The sequence below is a fragment of the Pagrus pagrus genome, assembly GCF_965226575.1.
Source record: "Pagrus pagrus genome assembly, chromosome: 6".
Lineage (NCBI taxonomy): Eukaryota > Metazoa > Chordata > Actinopteri > Spariformes > Sparidae > Pagrus > Pagrus pagrus.
Genome location: NC_140190.1, coordinates 26,196,366 through 26,222,209, shown reverse-complemented (window position 1 = coordinate 26,222,209; position 25,844 = coordinate 26,196,366). Strand labels below are relative to the sequence as shown.

At 42.8% G+C, this 25,844-nt stretch overlaps 1 protein-coding gene across 2 annotated transcripts in view; it reads right to left on the bottom strand.

The window, feature by feature from the left end:
• Positions 1-25,844, bottom strand: part of syde2 (synapse defective 1, Rho GTPase, homolog 2 (C. elegans)) — a 55,325-nt gene that overhangs the window by 19,840 nt on the left and 9,641 nt on the right. For both annotated transcript variants that reach the window (XM_084356064.1, XM_084356063.1), the window contains exons 2-5: positions 23,990-24,291; positions 22,801-23,197; positions 9,959-11,094; positions 2,230-2,356 (exon numbers count right to left, since the gene is read on the bottom strand). In XM_084356064.1, coding sequence (XP_084212190.1) covers positions 2,230-2,356; positions 9,959-11,094; positions 22,801-23,197; positions 23,990-24,291 — 1,962 coding nt within the window. The remainder of the gene's footprint in view (positions 1-2,229; positions 2,357-9,958; positions 11,095-22,800; positions 23,198-23,989; positions 24,292-25,844) is intronic.

Below are 25,844 nucleotides of genomic sequence, written 5' to 3'. Positions count from 1 at the left end.
AGCATCTGGTTAGCTTATCTTAACTCAGCATATAAACTGGAAACAAGAGGGAACAGCTAGCCTGGCCTTGTCAAAGTGTAACAAAATCCACCTACCACCACCTCTAAAGCACATTAAGTAACACATTAAATCTTGTCTGTTTAATCTGTACAAAAACCAAAGTTTAAGGATGACAAGTCGTTTTACGAGGTGTATGTGAAGTGAAGTGAAACGAAGCGTCTGAAAACTTAAAAAACTTCCAGGTGTCCATTATTTGGCACAGAAAGTGTAAACTGAAGTAGCTGAGAATTAGAAACAGCATAAAAACAAATGGACCCTGGTGAGTTGTTAGGTTATTACCATGGGTTGATGGAGTTTATGATTCCTTAAGATCCACCTCCACATCACCCTGTGACCTCTCTACATCACATCTGTGACAACCTTCTCAAGAGTCATACATGTTCACAGGAAGTGTGACGAGCAGATGAACTACAGATCAGAAAGAGTGACGACCTGCTGAGGATTCCCGGCATGTCGCTCCTGTTGACAACACTGTTCTGGCTCTTTTGGCTGAATTGTGATGTGAAATAAAGGACTGTGATTTGAAACAAAGGAGGGCAGCACACTGAGCATGTTTTGCAAGCTTTGGATTGAACTCTGATCCCTGGATAATCCCTTTCACTACCTCCTCTTTTAAATTAGCCGTGTGACACGCCAGCCCTCTTAGCTCATCCGTTTGCTGTTCGCTTATTAGCCTCTAGGCTGACACCACACTGCTGGGACTCCAGTTTAATCCAGTAATCAGCCTGTACATTTTAAAGAAGTAGACAGTTTAACACGAGGGGACGTTTTACTGCAATTGCAATTTGAATTTAAAGGTATTTCTTGAAACATGAAGAGATTAAACTCAAAGAAAAAGTGAAATAAGGCCAATCAACTGGCAGATTTTCACCAAATGTTTCAGGAAAGTGTGTTTTAGGGCTAAACCCGTGATTATATCCCATATGGACATTTTTGCAACACACCATGAACCCCTCATCTGCCTCCCATCCCCCTCTCTCTGCCCTCTTCCACTCACTCAGGCCCATCTGCAACAGCAACTCGCTTGGTGGAGCAAATTTAGGCAGCGAGCAAAAACCAACAATCCACGCTGGTGCTGGCCCTTTTTTTCTAACCCGTTCAACTGTTAACTGTGTTCTTTGCCCTGCCATGCAAATGCATGTGGATCAAAGCAGGCATGATAGGACGACGCCTATACGGGGCCTCTTCCCAAAACCAACAGCAGCTCCTACAATGCCCAGGGGTTTCCATGGTCTTCCTCTTTTTGTGGGAGAAACAAAAAATCATGACCAAGTCATTTTCTACAACAACTGCGCCTCCCCCCTCATCTGTCGCACTGCTGGAGTCATTACTCAATCCAATGACACGGCTGGTTTTGTAAGCTGAAGGCTCTGCGAGATGTTCTGCAACTCATCGTTTACATTTTTTATTTCACAGTGGCGGAGCGGAAAGAAGCTGCAACTTCTCAGTGGCATTCAACTCACTGGAGATTTCTGGACATCTCCCTCACTGATTGTGGGACAATAAAACGACTTCCAGACTCAGACTGAAGTCTTCATATTTGGAAAAAGAAAACTAAAATGTGACCTAGAAGGGACAGCACGGAGCAAGTCTCAACCACCAACCTGAAGGAGAAAGAATGACCTGAATGTACAGCATGGCCTGATTTGTGTGTGTGTGTGTGTGTGTGTGTGTGTGTGGGCCCTTCCCTCAGGCACCGGCCTTTACTGTTAGTTGACTGCTGGAATGCTTTTGCTACAAACAGCAGACTCATGCACGCATGTGCTGACCTATCTGCAGCGGACACACCAGTTCAGACACGTTCACTGGGGCAACGACTGGATCAATACCAGACTCCATTTGAGCAACATCCTGTTTGTTTTATTATTAATGTGCATGTGCTACAAAGCCATGTTCTTAATATAGTAACTTTCCTGTTCTGTCACACCAGTTTCCATTCTGTTTTTATCCTTTTTATTGTAGAGCTGAAACTTCTTAAACGTGAGGATTTGCTGCTGATCTTTGTCATTTATGATAGTAAATGAAGAGTTCTGGGGTTTTGGACTGTTAGTTTGACAAAAGAAGCTGTCTGAAGAAGACACTTGCACTCTGGGAAATGGTGGAGTGTGTGTCAGTGACCCTGTGCTTTGTTTGCCATCTTAAGTTCTCTGTTACCGGCGATCAGTTTACCTGTGATGACGTTAACGTCAGGGTACGTGTTTTCACACAGCTCCACGGCATAGCTGTCTCTCTCAAACGCCTCTCGTAGCTCCTTCTTCACGGCTGCAGATCCACACAGACGATAGAGACCCACCACCTGGAAACACACAAGTGGGTCAAGTAAACAAAGCATTTGACAGAGAGGCCGACGTTTTTACAACCCTATCGATCACGTTCTACGTCTGCGCTCAAACAATGTGCTGGACAGAAGCCAAAACTACTTTCACAGAAAAACCTGGATGTCTGTTTTATCCCTGAAGCTTACTTTAACAACTGACGACTGAATTACAATTTAATTTAATTCAATTTTAATTTAAAGCTTTTCGAATACAAATTCCAGGTAATAATATTGACCAATTTTACTAAACATACCTGATATTCTACTATATATCTACTTAATCATGTTTCTCTGTTTCTTAATTCTGCTGCTATTTTTTATTATTGAAGTCTTTTGTCTGTCTTTTCCCTTACAAAACAAGGTTTTAAGGATAGATGGAGTCTTATGTTGTACAGATTTGTCGGCCAGACAAATAAAACACATCTTGACTGACAACCAGCTGCCTTTTCTCAGCAGAAGATCGTCTCAGCTTTTAAACATTTAAAGTGAGACTTTATAACTCGCTGAACAAAAGTGATAAAACCTCTGAAATATATTTCTGACATGCTAAAATGCTATTTGATATGCAATTTGCTAACATTAGCCAAAATAAGCTAATGCAACCAGATACAGGATATTGATATTGAGTGCTATAAGCAATGCTAACAGAAGCACTGGTGGACTCAGGGGGGGTGCAGGGGTGGCAATCACCAACCCTGTTGCCCTCATGTTAAAACAAACAAAGCAGAAGTGCCCTCTCGGACGACCCAACAGTAGATAAAACATGATAAGTTCCTTCTGTGGAGTCCTTCCAGTGGACAAACACGGTGCCCTCTCTTCACTATAAATACTGTATATACCGACTGTCTGGACGCTGGTGTCCCACCACATACAGCTGGTGCCCTTCATATTTATTTCGCTCCAGCCCATTAAACCTCCTGAGTCCATCACTGAACAGTAGAGTAAAAAATAAACCAAGCCCTAGCCCTAGTAAGCTAAGATTGGTTCATGTGTAAACATATTTTATAAGGCAATATGGCGCAACAGGATTGAAAGGTGACAAGCTACACTTTGTTCTGAGGAATATGTAAGATTTGTATACACAGGGTATCCCACTGGCTATACTATTCACTGTTAATCATTTCAACAACTCCAAAAGACTCAACAGGAGCCTTCACACAACGGCAACAATGCCAAGTTTTTCAGCACTGGGTCTGGTGCTCTTAGAAAAGGGGAGAAAAGGGTGATTCCAAAGACAATCCAGGACCACCAAGAAAAGAAAATATCAAGAAATGAGGAAGGAAATATTAAAAAGCTTAAAAGGCTCCAGCCATGATGAAAACCTTGGGGTTGAAGCATGTTGGCCTTTTTAATAATTGCCCTTTTAATGATTTAGCCACGACAATAAAGGCTTTTTAATATTTCCTTCCTCCTTTCATGTCTTGACACATTCGTTTTTTGGTGTGCCTGGATTGCCTTTGGAATCAATTATTTAGTTATTTTTGGTCCCTCCTCCAGAGAGGCAGCTCAGCCAAAGAGTAAAAAAAATGCACTGTCGCTTGGGAAACTTGAGACTGGCCTCAGGCATGTCCTCGGATAAAAAGAGTCATCACATTAGTAAACTAATTCAGCGATGTCAGCTTCACAGCAATGTTTATCTGAAGTCTAAAGTCAAGTGAGGTCGTAGCGGTAAAAGTCCCGAGTAGATTGAATTGAGCAACAGTGCATTTCATTACTTATGAATTTCAGTTTTTATTTGTAAGAAGATGATTCACTGTTTTCTTCTTTTAAAAGATCATCTGACTCTGAACACTGTTGTGCAGGTGGCATCATCTTCTACACATCTGTGAGCATCGTCTCTCGGCTTATTTAAAGTGAACAAGAGAAAATGTGCTCCGTGTTTCCCCAAACTGCACTCGGAGGTGTGATAAAAACGTCACGTCCTTATGACTGAGCGGATAAACACTGAGCTCTTCTAAAAACACAGCTGACAGCTCCGCATTAGAAATGGAAGCTCTGCGCAATAAACCTTTAATGTTTCTTTACCTAAGCCTCCAGAGTGTGACCTGAAGGAACTCTGTACAATTTCCTCGAGACGTTGACATTTGATAGTTGGGACTTGGCACCGCTGGTCTCCTTGTTATGTTGGGATTAGGCCTGGCTACAGACATACCATAATTTCTCCTACATGTGTCTGTCTGGTATGTGGCATAGCAGACCAACTGGTGTGGTTGCCCCGGCAACGTGTTAAGTCAGTGGGCTGTGAATGGCGGGTCGGGTCCGGTTCCACACAAACACAAATACACACATTTGTATACACACACACACACACACACACACACACACACACACACTGCTGGCCTTTCCGGGCTCCAGCGTAGGAGCACTATAATGTCTCCCCACCAGAGCAGCTATTTGTGAGCGCTCCTCGTCGAGTTGAGCAGTGTTTTCTAAACCTCACACGAGAGGGAGAGAGGAGGACAGATTAGGCAGGGATTTGGCTTTGTGTGAGAGTAAACAGAAGTCACTGGGCACAATGAACAACAAGTCCATTCAGAAAAAAAAAGAGTCTCTCTTTGAGGGGGGAGAGCCAAGCGCAGGCGGGGAACAGCTGTTAGCAAAAAGTAGGGCTTGCACTTCTGCCCTGTGGCTGCCGGGCAACACAAGAGGCAGCACCAGCCAAGACCTATATGTAGCATGAGGCACAATGACCGCAAAACCAAATGAGTTCCCTCGACAGGAATGTGGATGCTCTGTGACTGTAGAGCCAGTGATGGGATCAGATTTATTTTGGTCTGGGATTATCTTAAAGTCTTTATAGGAACATCAAAGGAGAGAAAGAAAGTGTGTCTGAACGTGCTGATGCTCCGAAGTGTTCGACCGGAGTCAGTCCACCTGTTTCCTGTGTGCTTCCTCTAAACATGACTCACTTTCGTAATAGAGCAAAATTAATGATCTGTTCTCACCTTCATGACAGAATGACAGAAAGCCTTCCTGGCATGAGTCAAAGATTCCCAACGTGAGTAGATGAATGTATCACAGCAGAGCAGGCATACGTGTATAAGTGCATGACTACACACACACAATAGTTGTAGCCAAGAACAAAAATAGGGCTGCACCTAATGATTATTTTCACATACCTGCCAACATTAGGCTGTGAAAAATAGGGAGACTGACACACGTCTGGCAGTGTTGTTTCTGGGTTGGGCTGCCAGGTCCAAATCACCAGAATCACCGCTAACTGCTGCCAAGTGTAGCTGCCATTAGCTAGTTAGCTCAGTTAGCCATGTAACTAGCAGTCCGGACTGGGAGCTTGGAGGACCAGGGGAGTGTTAACTGGCTAGCATGCTAACTTCAATAGATAACTCTGCAACACAATACAAATGTCACAACCTCAAAACTATTGTTTCTTCACATTCTGTTGATAATTTTAGGCAATTTTCAAATGTTTCAGACTAAAATTTGAACATATTGCAACTTTAAAGTGAATTCTCCAAATGACTGGTATTGTCCAAGCAGCCACCCACTACACAAGGAAAACAACAAATACTAACATTCGAGAAACAAGTATTTACAGCTCCAAACTAGAATGAACCATCCAACCAACCAACCAACCAACCAACTAACCAACTCACCAATTAATCAACCCATCAAGCAACATATTGTCTAGCGTGTTTCATTTTGCCGTACTTCCATACCATTGTCTGTTTTTCGTTTTTGTCTATCTATTAGATTTAGTGTGAATGCACCATGCTTTTGTACTGTTGAACTATAATATAAAAAAGGCAGCAGATTTTAAAAATGTACCCAACAGACAATGAAATGAATGAGAGAAGTTATTAAGGGACCACCACTGAGAAACAGAGACAAGCATCCCTTGTGTTCATGGTCATTAACTCTTTAGCTGCAGGATAATTGGTTAATAATTTACTATCTGTCGTCTGTGAAACAGAAAAATCTTCAAGTAATCAGTTTCTCCAATGTGCCAGATCCTGCATACATTGCTGCAGCTCTGTTTCAAACAGTCATGTCATGTTCTGAAAGGGTCATTACGTGCCAGAGGCTTATATTTGAAAGCCCAAAAGCCATTCCTTTAACAGACAGATGAAGCCAACAATGTTACTGATTCAACGTCTGAAAAGGGCTTTAAAACCTAAAGCTTTAACAACGCAATGTTCAGACGTCTGTTTTGTCTGAAATGATGCATCTGTACAGCCCATCATAACATGTCACAACATCTGCGTGCTTCTTCTCCCGTCATGTATGGTAATATGCAGGTTTCTGGGACAGATCCTTTTTAAAAAATGTCTCTTTTTAATGGGTACAGAGTGCTCACATACATAACTCCAGTCTCTGACACACACATTATCTGCAGTCTTTTCAAAACACCCACAATCATCCAGAGTCTTAAAAGCTCGGAGAAGCCCTCAGGACACTGATTTCTAAGAGACTCAGAAAAAAAAGGGTCTCCATCAAACATCCAAGATAATCATTTGTAAAGGCACACCGCTGCACCTCTGGCCTTGCGTGCTTCAGTGACATAACCTGCAAATTCCTCCGGAATCTGGTGTCAACCCCCCGTACTAACCCCTGTCTGCCTGCAACCTGGGGGAGCCCTTACATTTGATCTCAGACTGATACCCTGTGCAAAGTCGACTGCTCTGCATCTTTGTAATGAAAGACAGCAGCAAAAACAGAGGGGAGAGAGTGAGTAGAAGAAACGCTGTGAGGGACAGGAGACAAACAGCTTCAGAACAAAGACAGGAGGAGAAACAGAGGCAGACGAGGAGAGACAGAGACAGATAGGAATCATAATATGGCCAGACGAAGCAGAGTGAAGTATATCAGCAGGAGAAATCTGGGCTAAAGGATACAAAGTCAGATATTAATGACCTGAGGAGGCAGAGATCACCATCAGCCTCACGATGACATTCATTATCGATTAATCTGGGGATTACTTTCACGATGAATTGACTGATCTTCAGTCTATCAAATGTATGAAACAAACACTTATTACAACCTCCCAGAGCCCTGTGAGTCCTTCTGTGGTCCAACCAACAGCCCAAAATCAGATGACTCTTCGTTTACTATCATAAAAAAACAAGAAAAGCAGTGCGTCCTCACATACATACTGTATGTAGCCGGCAAAAATAGGATTTAATACAACCAAGCATGTGTGTTACTCCAAAAAACACTTACTTCCACAACTGGTGTCTTTCACTGCAGTTATATAATGAAAATATGATAAAACTTTTACCAAATCCTCGAGAGGAAATGTGGGTAAACCTAAACTACACCGCATTTAACAATCTCATTGTGTGTTGAAACAATTCCTCCATTCATCAATCTATTGCTCAACAACGTTTTTGATAATCTGTTCATTGCTTATCAACCAAAAATTGCCAAACAGTCTCTGGTTTCAGCTTCTCAAATGTGTGACTTTGCTGTTTTTCTCCATCTTATATTATTATTAAGTTGATGCCTTCGAGTTTTCAACTGTTGCTTGGACAAAACAGGCAACCAGGAGAGGTCACACTGGGCTCTGGGGAGAGGTGATAGGCCCTTTTCACAATTTTAATGACTAAACAAATCAAATAATCCAAAATAATTCACAAAATATGTTGAGTTTATAATAAGTTGGCTGTATTGCGATACACTGTCTCTAAACTATATCTATATATCGATAATGCAACAATATTGTAGTTATGACTACTGGCTACCAATAGTCATCCCTTTTGTTCCACAAAATAACAAAAACAAAATGAGATTTTTGCTAAATAATCATCAGTAATGTGAATTTAATGACTAAGTGGGTAAAGGCAAGTACTAGAGCAAGTGGAACAGTCCAGAAAATGACTGTGAAACAGCCTTTAAAACTTTAAAACACACTATCCAAATCTAAGATGGTATATGTATAGTCGATTATCATGATAAAGATATATTTCGGATATACTGACCAGCCCTAAGTGGAAATCTTGGCTTAGAAAATTTGAATAATTTGGTTTCTGCAAAACTGTGATGAGTCATTTTGACGATTTTCTGACATTTTAAAGACCAAACAGTCTAATCTTTCTAATAGAAAAATGTTCTAGCACTAATTAAGTAATCAACAGATTAATGGATGATGAAAACAATCAATGATTGGTAACCTATTCTTATGCACTACAGACTATGATTCACAGGCTACTAACAAGAAAACAATGTGATGACACACTTAAAATAAAATAATTTGCTCCATTTGAAATCAAATCCAACAGACTCCTGCTAGAAGCGCGGACTGCTGCACAAATGGCTGAGGCGGGGCGGGCTCTGATTTGACAGACAGGCTCCTTGGAAAGGCCCTAATGTTTGCCTGTTGGCCCCAGGCACCCGCTGCCCCTGGCATGCCCCCCTAGAGTGATCAGTCAGGACCAGTGGCCAGACACTTTTACTGCCGCTGTCTCAACTCTAATTAGGAGAAACTCTGCTCCTCTCTTCAAAGAGCACATGAAACATGGAGGGGGGGGGGACAAAACAAGAGCTGGTCACATGATCCAGGGAAACACTCCACCACGTCGGTCTCTTAACTCGGAGTCTTTCTCCTCTCTGAATAAAAGAGCCAGTCGCCCCAGGAAGGCTCAGAGACATCATGAAGAGCGGTACATCTCTTCTATCCATTCTGTTCGTGCCACTCAGCCAGTATTATAACTGGCTGCAGGGCGAGCACTCATCTCACGGCATGCGGAGCCAAAAGGATGCAATGAAGGTTGGATTATCTCCTTCCCTGTTCTCTCACTCACTACAAAAAATGCATTATATAATTGTATCCTGCCCGTCGTCTTTTCAAATGAATCCCCATCTGTTATCAATTGACAGAATAGGATTTGAATGGCTTCCATCCACGTGTGCTGTGTCCTCAAACATATTTATGTATCACATGGAGCTGAAATGATTATTCATTATGTTATTAAATGAATCTGCAACTATTCTTGTAATGAATGAATCATTTGTGAGGATTTGATCATTTTCCCTGTTTTATTTGGGTCTTGGACTCTTGGTCAGAAAAAACAAGATATTTAAAGACGACATGACACGTTGTGATGTGGTGTTACTGCATTTGACAGTTGTCCTACGACTTTGAGGTATGGGAATCTATTTAAATCAATTAGTTTCACCATTCTCTGTAATTTCACAACCAAAACGATTGACAGAGAAAACAATTGGGTTGTTGTCATTTTGGGTTTTAGACTAAAAAAAACAAGCAATCCCAGGCACTTGGTTACAAGCGACATTTGTCAGTATTTTCTGAAGTTTTACAGTCTAAACAATTAACCAAAAAACTACAAAAATAAAGTCACATATTTCTTCAGACAGGTCTGAAGATGGCTGAGCCCAAAACGTCACACATGGAGGTAATACTTGTTCATGGGAGTATTTAATATCTAGTGTGGGGACTCATTTTTTCTTCTGCCCAGCAGCTGGTGTTTAACAGACTTGGATGTATGCACTTTTATAAACTCTTTGCACAGACAATTAACAGAACAATTAACGCTGCAGCATGTAGCTCGTCACATTAACATCTGCTTGACTTTTTCTCAATGAAAACATCACACTCGTACTCACCTGGCAGCCTCTCTTTTCGATCTCATTGATGCACTTGCCGATAATCAGCGGCACCATCAGTCCCGTACTCTCCCTCTCCACCACCCTCCACGCCTCCACACCAAACACCTGGGGCTCCCTGTCTCCGTCTGGCCCTCCATCCAGCGAGTTCTGCCACTGTTCCATCAGGCTCAGCTTGACGTAGATCAGCCCCCTCGGCTCCAGCTTCACCGCCAGCTGGTGGCTACGCGTCACCCGGAAGAGCGCCGGCAAGACCACCGTGCCGTGGCAGCAGACACGGTTGCGTCTTGGCATGGGCTCCCAGCTGAACACCACCAGCTTCAGGTGCTGGGCGTTCTCCAGCTCGATGTTGAAGGTGTGGTCCATATCTAGGAAGGTAGTTCGACATGTGAGGAGAGCGGTTCGTGCTTTATTAACCGAGTCCACTTGGATGGCGCAGTAGACATCTCGAGAGTCGATTCGTGGAGGTTTGAGGTCCTCAGCGCCATAAAAGTGCAGGCTCATCAGTCCGGAGATGTACTGGCTGCACTTGGGCTGCTCTGTGAAGCTGTAATGGCGGAAAGCATCAATGTCCAGCTCTGTGCCGTTGAGTTTGGAGCTTCCGCCACCTCCTTCCATCTCCTTGTTTTTCCCTCCTTTCCCCTCTGCGGAGCCGTGCTTCCCAGACTTGGCCACCAGCTCAGGTGAGTCACCGTCGCTGAGATAGCCACCTTTACTGGCGGATTTTGAGCTGCCGTTACTTTTCTTCTTGCTGAAGCTGTGCTGTGTGGACACGCTGCTGTCCAGGTGGTAGCGTGAGATCACGTTGCGGCTCGCCTGCCCACCCCCAGACGTAGCTAACCTGGGAGGGCCTGAGGAATGAGGGGCGGCCTCTGACCCAGTCCCGTTGTTTCGGGGAGAATGAGCCCTGGGCTCTAAGTGACTGCTCCCGGTGTTGCTGTTACTGCTGCTCGGTGTCCCCTTGACGCTGAGTTTCCGACTGAGCTCCGGAAGCTTCTTCATCTTCATGGAGATCTTCCTCACAGTGCGAGGGGACTTGATCTTGTCTGGGAAGGACCAGTTGAGGGAGCTGCTCTTCTTGGCGGGGTTTGGACTGGAGGGAGGAGAGCTGACTGCATTGGGCAGGTCAGGACCATCTGAAGAGGAAATAACAGAGCAAGAGCAGATGTGATTAAAAGGCGAGACTGACGCATTTTGAATTTGTATTTTTCTTTGGTTGGGGAAGATTAAACAGTTTTACTTTGGCAACAAAAATATTTAGAAAGCAATTTTTGAATCGCTCTCAGGAACAAATGGGTACCACCAGCCACAAGCTCTTAAAGTCGCTTTAATCGCTGGTTTCACAAGACTGTCCACATCACTCCCATGATTAAAACCAACTGTCAGATGTCCAGTTAAGTCAGAGAGGAAAGACTGCGAGCATGAGCCATAATTTACAGTCTCTCAGAAAAGCACTACACCTTCGTGGCACATCATCAAGTCATTAGGTTTACATGCAACCCAGTAATCCACTGGCAGAGATACATTCAGCAGGCAGCGCTTCATAAACACTCCAGCACTATATAATACAGCCACAGCCTATATAAGTAAACCCAGACAGCCTTTTAGAAAATTAACAGGTTGCTGAAATGGCGCCGATATCAAGATCAAGCATTTGATTGTTCCCAAAGAGTTTCCACGAGGCCCCTCTCCTGCGAGTGGGCTTCAGTCAGTCAAACAGTAGGGAAATTGAGGTGGAATGTCTTTAGCTGCAGCTCCAGGAAAAACAGCGAGCTTTAAGCAGGGAAATGTCTGTCTAGAGACACCAACAGCTTCAGGGCTGAGCTAGAGTTACTCAGTCATTATTCAAGTTGAAAAATATCCATTTGGATTGGACCTTGTAGACAGCTCTTGTTTAACTAGATGTCTACAACGTAAAATTTCAGGCTCTAGAGTTCTGCACAGTGACAGGCATTGTTTAGTCTACAGGACTGAGGTGTGGCTTTACCATTTCTTCAACATGTTGCTCACCCAACAAGAACTTTTCGGCTTCTTATGCTATCGGAAGTTGCTATACTTAATATTTTCATATTAATGAGAACATGCATAAAGTCACATCCTTTGGACTGCTGCTGAAAAGCCGCAATGAGTCGTTCACAAAGAGATGCACAGTCCAGCGGCATGAAAGGAATTAAACAAATCAATTAATTAAACAAATCATCCACAGGCAACTGAAAGAGACGAAGAAGGCCTAATTTTTCATGGAAATGTATCTCAGTACATTTACTCAAGTACTGTACTTAAGTACAATTTTGAGGTACTTGCACTTAACTTGGGTATTTTCATTCTCAGCTACTTTAAACTTCCACTCCTACATTTATTTGATCACTTTTGTTACTAGTTAGTCTGCAGATTGCTGCTGCATCCGAGGCGAAGTGGCACATTTTTACATCAAATATTTTTCTCAGCAGTCAAACAACACTGATTCCCATAATAAGAAAAATACTGAAGCTGATAATCGGTCGACCCATAGTATACAGTCCATACAAACATGTAAATAAAGGTATAATTTACTTTAGCTTGTACTTCTGATACTTCAGTACAATTATTGCGTGAAAATTACTTTTGATATTTTAGTACATTTAATATCAGAAACATTTAGACTACCAAAGTAAACATCATTATCATTTTAACAATATATTTTCTTTTACTAAAGTATGACTCGGGTACTTTTTACAACACTGCATGTGGCCAATGAAAAAGTGATTAATACATGTAAATTACATAGAGCGCCTTTAACGTAGAAACAGACTAAACTTCCAACTGGATCACTTTCTGTTTCCTCAGAGTAGCAAGACCAACAGCAGAGGACAAAGTATGAGTTTATTCATTCATTAAGTCTTTGATGGAGACGGGAAAGCAGATAGAAAACCTTCATTTTCTCAGGAGATTTTGTGCAGACCAAGTTGCATCGTAAAAGTAAGCTTTAAAGGGAACCAATCCAAACGCCGATGGTATCATTATTCTATAGCCTTTAACATTTATTTCATAGTGATACATTAAAGCAATAAACGTGTCTTTTGTACTGTGAACAGTGTCAATCATAGAAACAAACCCACTAAGAATTTTTGTTTTTTTTAGAAGTATTATTCCACTCTGCAGAGCCCCTTTTTTTGGTGACTTTTAGCAATTTGTTTTGCAACTTTACTGTTTTGGTTCACTATCTCTGCTCTCAGAGCCAGATATTAATGATTAATGTGTTATCTGTTTGCAAAATCAAACTTAAACCGTTGTCTGTTCTGTGTTCACTGCTTGTTACTTCCCCATGCTTATGATAAGGGCTCCATCGCTGACTTACAAACTACCCTTTCAGTCATTTTCTACATCTAAATAATCTATTTGGCAAGGGAAGAGGAAGAGAAGGACTTGGCACATAGCCAGCCCTGATTGGTGTGATTAAAGTGGAATTTGTAAAAATTATGGGCACCATGCTTTTTGCCCCACGGGCAGCTTGAGTCTATCTCAAACAGAAAAACAGCTTTTTTCTACATTCAGCACTCTTTTAATAAGATTTCCTCATTGGCTAACCTGCCTTTTTCACACTTTAGAGTGAAAAACTCACGGCATGGATCAATGGGGGATCAAAGCTGGACCACATGACCCCAGCGGGACAAATCTACCTTCTGTAGGCCTTTCAGACCAGGCCTAGATAGTAAACAACACACTCAGTCTAGGGGCTGGTGGGCTATTTAGACATTTAATACATTCATGATATGAACTTTTATTGATTTAAGATTTCTCACATCAAATATAAAAGCGTTTTTATCAGCTAATTACTTTCTCTGAATAAACCTCTGAAACAAAAGTGATCCTGCGAGAGAGAGAGAGAGAGAGAGAGATACAAAGAGGACAGAAGAGAGAGAGAGAGTGCTTGACCCTGCCAACATCACCAGCTCTATTTTCAGAGGGGACCTGCTGTGCTATTCTGGGGCGAGGGCCCACGATTGAAAAGAGGGAGGCAGAGGAGGTGCAACAGGATGGAGAGAAGGGTAAGATGGGGGGCAGGAGCAGGGCAGGGTGTAGCCAGCAGATGGGGGACAAAGGCGCCCCTTGTCCAGGCACTCAGAGGTCTGGATGGTCGACTGAGAGGCTGGCAAGCTGGCTGGTGAATGTACAAATGAACGCGGCTGTTCTCTCACATTCCTCACCAAACCATGTTTAGCCTCCTTTTCCCGCTGGCTGAGTAGCCTTGCCTGTCACAGCTTCCTGCCAATAATAGACACAGAGGCGCTCTGAGTAGGGAGAGCATGGGTGGAGGCAACTAGAGGTGCAAATTCATGAAACAACATCTGGGGAGGGGTCCGGTAAACAGAGAGCCTGGTCAGGTCTGAAACAAGGTGTTCAGGAGTGAAATTCCTCGAACATGAAACACTGCTTTACTCATTTTTGTTTCTTATTTCTCGAAATAAGTACTAATGAGAATGAAATGTAGATGTAAGTAAAAATCTAACTAGCTAAAAACCTGTAATGGATCAAAACTGCTCTTCATCGTGGTCAATAGTAGTTACCCATTTGGTACAAACAAGATAAAGACAGTCCTGTATCTAGTTTAAACTGGTAATTATTTGTTATATGTAAGCACTACATGTCAGGGCCACACAGTACTATCCTTATCAACTGTCAGTAGAATTGTATCATGTTGACACGACCCTACAGCGACTGAATTTATAATAATCATAATCAACAGTTGTCAAAATTTTCAGAAGTTTTGAGTTTTCACAGGAATGCTGCATAACAGAGGTTCAAACAGTTAATTGCATTGAACATACATTTTTATCATCTTTTGTGATTATGGTTGTATATACATGCCAAATTGGTCAATGTATCAAGTTTTAAAGAACTTAAATGAAATGTCGTCTAAAGTATCAAAAGTTTAAGAAAAAAATAATAATAATAATAATCTGAGCAACCAAGAATTCTATACTAATGTTTGGTACATCACAGTTTATAATATTTGAAGGATAAACTCACCCATAACTTGAAATTTGGTCATTATGTACTATCTTAACCCTCATACTGATGAAAAGTTGAGTGAAGTTTCTTGGTCCACAAAAACATTTCTGGAGCTTCACAGCAAAACAGAGTTGAAACATTCTCCTAAACAACTGAAGTAGATGGGGACTCGTTTTAGGAGTAACAACACAAACAAAAATGGTTCCTCACAGCTCATCAGGCATAATCCCAGGCCTCGAATCCTAAATTGATTTGACAATTTGTTACTTACTACCTTTTTTTAGTTGAAATCTTCACTGTAGCTGCTTAGCTAAAAGCCTAAGCACGCACCCCATCTAAAGGTGCATGAGTTCGACAGCGCATCAAGGATGTAAATGACATCTTTTTAAATCAATTTTGTGATCTCGGGGCTTCCGGAGACTTGGATTACACCAGACAAGCTGTATGGAGCCAATTTATGTTTTTGTTTCTTTACATTTTTTTACGCTTTAAAGCAATTCCCCAACTATACTTCAGCTGTTTAGGAGAATGCTGCAAAACCATTTTGCTGTGAAATGTTTTGTGAACTCCGAAACTTCACCTGACTTTCCATCAACATTGAGGTGAGGAGAAAATCTGATTTTATGGACACATTCTGGTTTGTTCAGGGGTTCAATACGTAGTCCTAATCATAATTAATATAATGTAATCGGAACAATATAAATATTATTACGATAACGATTTCAATCACGTCAGGCCATATGTGATACAACACTTTCCACTGGAACGTAAAAAGACCCTTTGATAGTGAGAATCAGTGTCCTTCTGTTGTTCCATTTATTTGATAATGATCATGAACTGGGTCAATGTCCACCAGCCCTGGAAGGCAGATCTGCCTCTGACAAAGTTAATGACTGTCGCTTCACACACACACACTTACAAACACACATGCAGCTGTGTCCTCTGAAGGCTTTGGCCTTGTGGCAGCAGCCAGGAGAGTAACGTGACACCTTGCTAGCCGAGGTTCAGGGGTGATGGTTTGACACCCAACCCTCCAGGGCCATGTCCCGGGGTCAAAGGGCAAAAGGTCCACATTTCTCTGGGTGACACCTGAGCTGGGTAACTGTGTCCACCCCCAACACTTAAACACGCACATGCACTCAGCATATTACTGCGCCGCAAAGAGAGAGTGCATGTAAATATGGGTGCATAAACACACATACACACACATGCCCTCCCTGACCCTGCAGCCCTCCTCAGGCACCCGGCCACTGACACCTCTTAACAAAGCCCAGGAATTTACGATGAGGGCTTTTCACAGTGCTGTGGCACCAGACAGGTGCAGGAGGAGGGTGTGTGTGTGTGAGGGACGACTTGATACTTATCAAATATTCCTGATATATGTTCCTACAATACAGCCAAAATGTCACTAGAGCCAGTAGTCGGATAATGTGAAATGAATGTCCTCCAATAAAACAACAACAATGTGTGTGTGTGTGTGTGTGTGTGTGTGTGTGAGAGAGACAGACAGACAGAGATAGACACTGAACATACTCTGATAAGCCTTGAAGCGGGACAATAATCTGCCCTCCCTGATTACCCCTGTAAAACCACTTGGATTCACGTGTGTGTGTGTGTGTGTGTGTGTGTGTGTGTGTGTGTGTGTGTGTGTGTGTGTGTCCGTACAAGCATGACTGCCAAATGTGTGTTTTAAATGTAAAAACAGAAAGGACCAGGGTGTGCTGACAAACAAGGGGAGTGTAAATAAAGCGGTGAATGGGAGACTTGTCCTGTAGTTTCTTCACTGGGTGACCGAGGCCGGCCTCTGAGCTGCTTCCTCTCCTTTTGGCTCTAAATCATTCAGTGTTGGAAGGCCTTTCAGGGGCCGCGGGAGCCCGGCCGTTTCATTACAATGGTTACAAAACCCCTGCTAATATATCCAAGCATGCAGGCCTTCTCACTAGCACAACATGGCCCCCTGCCAAAGCCACCCTCATGTACCCTAGCTCGCCTACCACTGCAGGCATTCCTGCTCTGCTGTAACTCAACTGACAGAGTGGCTGCTAATTCTAGACAGCCTGCAGCCACACCGGCCTCGCTGCACCGCCACGATCCAAACAACAAGGCACTAACAGCTCTGTCATGAGTGTTGACAAATGACATATGTTAACCTGGAAGCAAGCCAAATACATATTCAGTACACAACATTTAATGGAGATACAATCTCGATGTGATGATTCATTTAATTTTTTACAATGGAACAAAGTTAAATTACTTCCTTGTTGCAATAAAATACAATCATTATGCAAAAAAAGATAACCTCATAGGATAAACGTGCAGAAAGAATTAATCTAAAATCATTTGAAGGTTGTCAAACAATGAAGGGTTTCTGCAGCATTTAATAGTGGAGGCACTGAACGCCACACCTGAAATAAAAGGTGCCTCAGCTGTCTTCGATTTTTTTTTCTTTTTAAATAAAATGTAACATCAAGTCTATAAGGCTGCATGGAGAATGAGCAGCAGCACAAAGGCTGTTTAATTTGTGAGGTGGCTGTTTAAACTGTCCAGTTACTATCAGGGCTCAACACTGACTTTTTAACGCGGTTGCCAGGTTGGCCACCAAGTATCAGCTTTTGGTTGCCATTTTCGGTCACTTTATATTTCAAGTAACATGTCAGCGTAACACTGAAAATGTGACATAAAAGAATGGCTTTTATGTTGTATTTCATCTGATACTTGTTAGCATGTTATCAGTTAATGTGTCCAGCTTCAAGTCCTGGTTTACAAAACACCAGCAGAACAGCTGTTGTTATGTTCTGCATATTTCTGAAAAATGAATACAGAAAGTCGTTGGTTGCTTTGCCTTTCTCTAGACCAGATGCCTGTGTGCACGCAAGGAAAAGCACTTTAATGTTTTTGTGCTTTTGTGCTCTCCACTCTAAAGGCAGCTACGTGTGCACAGTATTTGAGTTCAAGACAAATTTTCCTACAGGGACAATTAAGTATTATTATTATCGTATTATATGGTATGGTATGGTATCATATCGTATTGTATTGTAATTGGCCAGTTTCTCAAAATATTTGCTAGTGAACACGTGGCAACCGTCGAGCCCTGTACTTGGACAACAAGATGATAAGCATCCAAAATCTGTTTGATTTAACTCAGCTTGGACAAAACGGAAAATCTTCTGAGTTTTTACAGTCCAAACAGGGTGCTGATGTCAAACAACAGTGATATGAATCATAACGTGACTATAACCAGTTGAACACACTTTTTAGCCTTTTATTACTGCAGTTGAAGTTATTTTAAAAGAGTAATTCACAGATTTAGCACCTCTCTGAGAGAACAGTTCTTGTAACCCTGTGTTTGCTGGTTCCCGCTGCTTCAGTGTGAGAATTTGCTGCTTTTTTTAAAAGTAACTTGAATATCTTTTAGTTTTGGACTGTTGGTCAGACATAACAGAAAAATGACATCAATTTGGGTTCTGCGAAATTGTTGTGGGCAGTTTTTACTTTTTTTTTTTTTTTTTACAATTTAATTGAAAAAATATTTAGTAGTTAAATCAATAAAGAAAACAGTTGCTAGTTGCAGCAGTAACTAGTAGTGCTCGGGGTTATAAATGTCCTTAGAAAGCCTTTCATTAAACACACAACCAACTTAAGTTCAGATACTATTGTGACCCCCCTGATGCACTCATTCACTTAAGAAAGTATGATGCGTTTGTGTAAAAAGAAAAAAGTTCTTTACTCAACAAAACAGAGAGCAGAGCAGTTTTCCACAGCCGCTCTTGTGATGAAATGAAGAACAGACCAGAAAGAAAGAGCCATGAGGAAACTATGCGGGCCGAACCTCACATCTAGCGCCAAGCTAAAGAATCTGCCCGGGTTTTGAAGTGCCGTTCTCACAACGTTGCTCCTCTGAGTTGTTGACTTCCTCCAGACCCAACCGCGCAATCGTCAGCCCAGATTCCAGGTTTCAACTCAGAGGCTTGAACTCTCATGTAACTTTAGCAGCCGGGGCCAAATTCTCAAACGCAGCAGCCAGCGTGACCAAAACAACCCCCAGAAATAGCTCTGATCCCATTCTGAGCGCTGGCCAAGTCAGATTCCCCAAACAGGCACTAAAGGGAACAAGAGATTGGGAACACACCGAGCTCACCACCCCCAAAGTCCATCAATCATTATTCTCCATACAAATAGAGCATTCAGATGGACAAAAAGTCAGTCAATAGGCAGCACACGAGGAGTCTGGAGTGTATCCGGTGAGGGAAGAAGAACCAGCCAGCCGAACAGAGGAAAGCTATAGTCGTAGAGAGTCATCTACATCTGCACTGCTTCATTAATTCAGCAGACGCTCTTATTCATGCTCAATCAACGAAAGGCCTGTCACATTTTTAGCCCTGCAGATAAAGTGGAGTCTGTCTGGGCTCATATTTATGAAGAATCTGAAGCAGAAGACAAAAGATGGGACTAAAATAGTGGAGTTCAGCACTGTGGCTGCACTCAAGAAGCCATTATTCCCAAAGAGGGAACATGTGGGTACATTTGTAAAAATGTGGCAAGCTAAACCATGATGTGGTGTCTTAAACACACATACAGTTGATAGAGCTCTCTGTGGTGGCAGCGATAATGTTACAACCAACAAACACGTTGTTTGGTGAGGTTTAGTTTGGCACAGTTTTTCCCATCCTGCTTTCGTGAAGCATTAAAGACTACACCAATGTTTTTGCAAGTTTAAGTGAGAGTTGGCTTTTTCATTCCTTACTAAAATGAAGCCAATAGCTGCCTGAAAAATACATTCAAAAACACAGTGAACTGCATAGTATTCAGACTGGTTGGCTGGGATGTAAACATTAACCAAATTAGCACGCTGACTTATGAAAAAGCAACAGGCAATAGCAAAATAGCAATAGCAAACTGGCTTATAGCTACTGATTTTTGAAAACGGTGGCTAAAATGAGATGCTACGAGTGCTCGGCCAATCAGAGATGGTCAGTGCTCAAGGCCCCATCTCCAAAGTTCCTGTACTGTTGGAAAGACTTCATTTAGACACTGGAAACACACTGAGTGTCTCCAAAGGTTCCTTGTCCCTGTAGGGAAAGCTCTGCAGTGGAAGCGTGACTCTATAGTGTCATTATTAGCAAACCTGAACCTGGCAAAGCCTCATTCTGATCAATAACCTTCCAATCACTGAAGATAACAGATGGAAATGTTAAAAGGCACTTATTTCAGTTCTAAGACACACACAAACAACTGGGTCCGAAAAGGTCCAGTTTGACTGAGAAATCAGTGGAAAATAAACAAAAGGTTTCATTGAAATGTTGTTTTGGTAATTATCCATGTGCCCAAACAGCCCCAGTTTGACTGTAGTGCAGAGATGTGACACTGATCACCCACAGCAGGCCTCCAACCCTCCCAACCAGTGTGACTGGAGGAGGAGTGCAGCGTCATTCTGCAGCCAATACATACTGAGTTAACAGCAACCACAACACACACAGCAATGTCTGGAGGTGCAGGAGGTTTCTAACTAAAGGTGAAGACAGAAGGAGAAGCCTTCCCATCTTTCCTTTAGATTTTAAACCAACATGCCCACAAGACACACACACAACACAACAACCAGTAATAAGTGTTTCCTCTTTGATGACACGTAGCCGGGCTTATTGCGCTTTCTTGTTGCAGTGAAGTTAGGGACGGCGTCGCCAAACCCACAGGAACCAATTGCAAAGTCAACAGGCACTGGGGGGGAGCAGTTCCGGAGTGAGAGGGGAAAGAAAAAATAACTTCAGCACTTCTTATTTTCACAGCAACCAGTCGCAGGAGCTGTAAAGCCACACTACCTCAGACCTGCTACAGAGCACTCCCATTAAATCACATCTTGTAAATGAGGCTCAGTTCTTTGAAAGGTAACAAGGTGATGGAAAATGAATCACTGCTGGGAAAAGGTAGACAGCTCAGTTATTATTTTCTATTCACAGAAGCTCAGAACAAGATTTGTTCTAAAACTGCTGAACAAGCTGAAGTCCAGCCTCCAAATATGTCCACTCATCTGCTTACCCAGCACAAACGGCCCTAATGACACCAGCACATTTCATCTAGACTGCAGAATAACCTATCAAAAGGTGCAGGCAGAAATAGCCTGAATTTAATTAGCCCTGTGCACCATTATTAGTGCCTCTCTGGGCCGGTACACTGAGACTCATTCGGACTGGTTTAATCCTAATCCTGCAGGGAAAGTCTCTGAGGACAGAGAGTTTTGCTGAGCCACACGTGATGTCAGAGAGAGCCAGAGTTTGACGCCAGTCAATGAGGATCAAGGAGTTTATCAGCCGCCAATCAAACCTGTGACCTTGTCACGAACAGATTTGTTTTGGGAGATAATGCGACACCTCAACAAGTTAAGATTCTCCACACTGGCAGACACAGTTTCTTTACGTGCTGATCGTTTGGAGCCCTGATGAAGACCTAACAGTCGACACATTTGAACTTTTAATGATTTAGCCACGACAATAAAGACTTTAATATTTCTTCCTTGTTTCTTGATACTTTCGTTTTTTTGAGTGTCTGGATTGTCTTTTGAATTGCCCTTTTCTCCTGTTTTCTAAGTGAACTCAACACAATTTTTGCCTACATTGTGTTAAATAGAGCAACCAGTGCTGCTCTCTTTTTTATGTGCTGATTGTTGTTTTGAAACATGGAAAAACTCCATCCTAAAGTATATTCTTTCATTTACAGGAATCAGTCTCAAGGACTTGTAAAACTGTACTTTAGAGTGAAAAAAAAGTTATCTCAAGCCCTCATTCCTGCAGAAAAACTGTGACTGTGAACACTAAAGCTTATAAGTATTAGATTTCCCTCGGTGTACCCAAACTACTCGGCCCCGCTTTGTGCTCCTACAACTAGAAATGGCTGTTGCGTGCCACAGAAAACTGTTGTCAAAAGTTGTAATTATAGGATCAGCTCAAGATGTGCCAATTGGTTGAAACTACCATGTTGCCACATCAGAGAGAACAAAAAGTCGGAAGTTGGAAAAAACAGGCCGAGCTTATTAAGAGACAGGGAGCCCTGTGCTGGCTGTCATCATTATGCCGTCGCTGTAGACCAGAGTTGTCAACAATTTCCACGCACAAAAGTAAAAAAAAAAAAAAGCACAGGGAGAGCAATAAATCATTTACAGTACTCCTGCTTAGCTCTTAAGGTCACGTATCATTGCTGTGGTTTTGTTTAAGGAAGCTTTCAAGGCAACAGGACGTTTATTCAACTGAGGGCTGAAAAAGCACCGAAGGTTTACAATCCTCTGTGTGAGCTGCAGTCACAAGTAAATGGATATTGTTTCCTCTGAGGAATGCCGGTTCTGAATTCCTCCTGGCTAATGTCTGTCTGAGTTTAACTAATGAGGGACACTGATATGGAGTGATATGATTAGACAGCCACAGCTCCTGTCTGCTCCGATCAAACAGAACTGAACGAGAAGACATTGGCACACGCCGGTTACATTTGTTTTAGATTTAAAGAGGAATTTTGGATTTGAAACCCAGCAAAGCTCTTCTTTTTTGGCACTCTGTCATCTTAAACTTTACACCAAAAGATACTTCATACATTTCTGAGTTGAGCTAAAGTTAGCCAGGAATTACTTGCTGCTATATTGTTGATCCTTTGATTAGGAAACACTTTCAACAATAGCTGTAATTAGTGCTCAAGGTGTGCACGACCTCAAAAATCTGCCGAGGGTGACTGGCTGAGAGACAAAACGACAGACAATAATTGGCCCTCGACATCAATCGAAAAGATTGAATTAAAACGTATACAAGGGAAGCAGGGTGAGAGTGAGCGGAGGTGTGTATGAGGTGTGTATGAGTCTTTTTTTGCCTCACCTGTTGCTCTGCTGGTGGAAGCCCCCCCCTCCTCTTGAGGTTTGCACGCGAGCATCTGTCTGTGCAGATGTAGAGCCTCTGTGGAATGTACAGCATTCCCCTGAATCCCATCTCCTGAACCGCCGCCGAGGCTTTCCCCGAGTGCCTCCGGCCCGGCGCCGCTGCCGCCCCCCAGGTTCCTGCCACCGTGACCCACATCAGCTCCCCGGCTGGGCCTCCTCTGGGGCTCCGCTCGAGGGGGAACCAGAAGCCGAACACAGGGTCGGTGGGACATCTCCGGTTCCTCATCCTCAGGGATTGGGTTGTACCAGATTTCTCCTTCATCGTCGGCGTCGTTCTCCTCGGCTGGATCCACGCTCCGAGGGTGAGAAGACACTTTAGCCTGGCTGATGTTCACCTACATCAAGACAGCAGCCGAGGTTGAGCATTCAAAAAATAACAAAACATATCAACAGAATGGGAAGTAAGCATGCTAACCAGCGAGCCCAGACGGTGCAAGGCTACACCAACACTCCCATTGCTCCAAGCTCCCAGTCTCTAGCTAATTGGGCCGATAGCTCCATGGCTAACTGAGCTAAGTAGCTGTCGGTAGCTACAAGTAGCAGCATCACTCTGGTGATTTGCTGCCTCCTATAATGTTTGGAGTCTGTATTCAACAGGTTTTTTAATATCCTTCATATTACACCTCTAAATACAAAGCTAAACCAGCATCCAGTTAGCTTAGCTTAGCATAAAGAATAGACAAAGCCTGGCTTTGTTCGTCTGAAACTAACAAATTAACATTTTACAGTTTGTTTGTTTGTTTACTCTGTGTAGAAAGAACAATTTGTGGTGTTACGAGTGGAATAATCTGACACGTAACATCCTGAACGACACAGAATTTGTAGTTTTTTACACTTCTTTTATGTACAAAATAAACAAATGTGTCATTTGTGAAATTTAAAGATGCTGCTAGAATACTTTCAGCCTTTGGACAGAGTCAGGCTAGCTGTTTCTCTCTGCTTTCGGTTAGCTTTCAGAGCTAAGCTAACCAGCTACTGGCTGTAGCTTCATATTTAAAACAGAGACATGAGAGAATTATCAATCGTTTCTTGTAACTTTTGCCAAGAAAGCAAATTAGTTTACTTCAAAAATTCCTGAGCTGTTCCTTAAAACTCATTGTTGCTAACAGAGAGACCTCGAGGCTAACCTGAGGCAGGTGCAGGCGAGCCGGCCGTGATGGGGCTCCACCTGAGGGTCTCAGGTGGTCTGGAGAGGGACTGGGAGGAGGTGGCGGCTGATGGGAGACTTGGCTGCCCTCCTCCTCAGCTCCCAGCATTCCCTGCAGCTCGTCCTTGGTGCAGTGATTCTTCCCGAGTGAGCTCTGCTGCAGCCAGTTGCGCTTCTTGGAGACTGTGATGGTGGTGAGCGGTGGCCGCCATGATGGAGACTCACTGGGCCGGCCCACCTCGCGGCCATTAGCACAGGGGGCTTGGACATTCTCAATGAAAGCTGAGGGAGCGATGGGAAGAGTTACAAGTTACTGCCAGGAGACACTCAAATGTCATCTGATTCGCATTAAAAAGCAACTAATTATCATCACGATCATCATCGTTTAAGCAATTATGGAACTGGAATGAAGGACTGAATCTGATGTTTGATCTCAGACTAGTCATGTCCTGTCAAGTTGAAGAAGACATCTGTATCAAGAAACCACAGGTGAGGAAACACTGATAATGCCATTAGTATTTATAGCCTCTCATCGCTTCTCTTATTCCTGTCTCTGCTTTATAAAGTCATCAAAAAGAGCCACAGCCTTTGTCTCATTTTATTTTCATATGTTTGGGTACTGTGATTTAGTTTTTATGACCAAAGTCAAACTTTCAATCACACTGCCACAGTCCCCTGGAGCACCCCCCCCCCCCCCTTCCCTCCTCAGTGATGCTTCGGGAAGATGTGGGCTTTGAATTCAAAAGAGATCAGAGGGAGACGGAGGGACTGAGCACGCACACATATCTTCCATCACAGCAACTTTGGAAAAAAAAAGAGCGTAAAACCACTGGCGTTACAGCTGTGAAAATAGAGCGGAGAGGGTGCGTGACGGTAAGTACAGCCGGTGGCGTTGCAGTGAAAAAGGACAAATAATAGAGACGCTGACGTGGTCACTTAATGTCCCGGAGACAGCATTAAAGAGTGCCTGCATCGCTCCGAGTGTGTTTGTGGATGTTGTGAGAATCATATCCCTCATAATCAAGAAGCGCCTTTGCAAATCATCCGACTCGCTTTTATTTTTACAAGCGTTGATGAGCAGATGCAACCAGAGAAAAACAACCTCTGAGCATGTGCGTGTGTGTGTGACAGGGCCGGCAGGGTCTTGCTCGAACACGTACAGCAGGCTGGTGTAAAAGACTGTTTTGATCCTCAGCAGCTCCCAGACGAGCCCCTCCACATGCTATAATGACAACTTCTCCTTTCCTCAAGGAAATGCATCTTCACGCACGCCATGTAACCAAATTACAGACTAGAATGTTTTCACTTAACGAAATCGAAATCTAACGCAGGCCGTCCGCTACGTGCATGTGTGAATGAGTCTGCATAAACCAGGTTTTTTTTCTTGTTTTTTTGTAAATCCAGAGCGGTGCAAGAGAAAAGAAGTCCATTAAAAAATCACAGGGTTCAAATTACATAACTTCTACTCAGTCGATTGAGACTAAGGTGGTTTTTTTTCTCTGCTTGGTTGCTTTTATTGACAAAGCCCTGATCGTGGCACCGAGGGAGCAGAAGCCTCCACTGGGATTTACTTTTCCCTGAAAGTCAACCAGCCTCTCTGAAGAGCCTCTCTCTGCTTTCCTGTGATCTATGAGGCAACTTTATAAAGCTATTGTTGACTTGTAATAAATGCCGCCGTCTCCAGAGCCTCAAAATCCCATAAAACCCCAACTCTGGAGTTTCTCTCACCACAACAAAACAAGTTCGAACTTTATTTCTTTTTAAACTTTCTCGACTTCTCTCTCCACTTGAGAAATACAAGCATGATATAAAGTGGGCTGAAATTGAATCTGTTA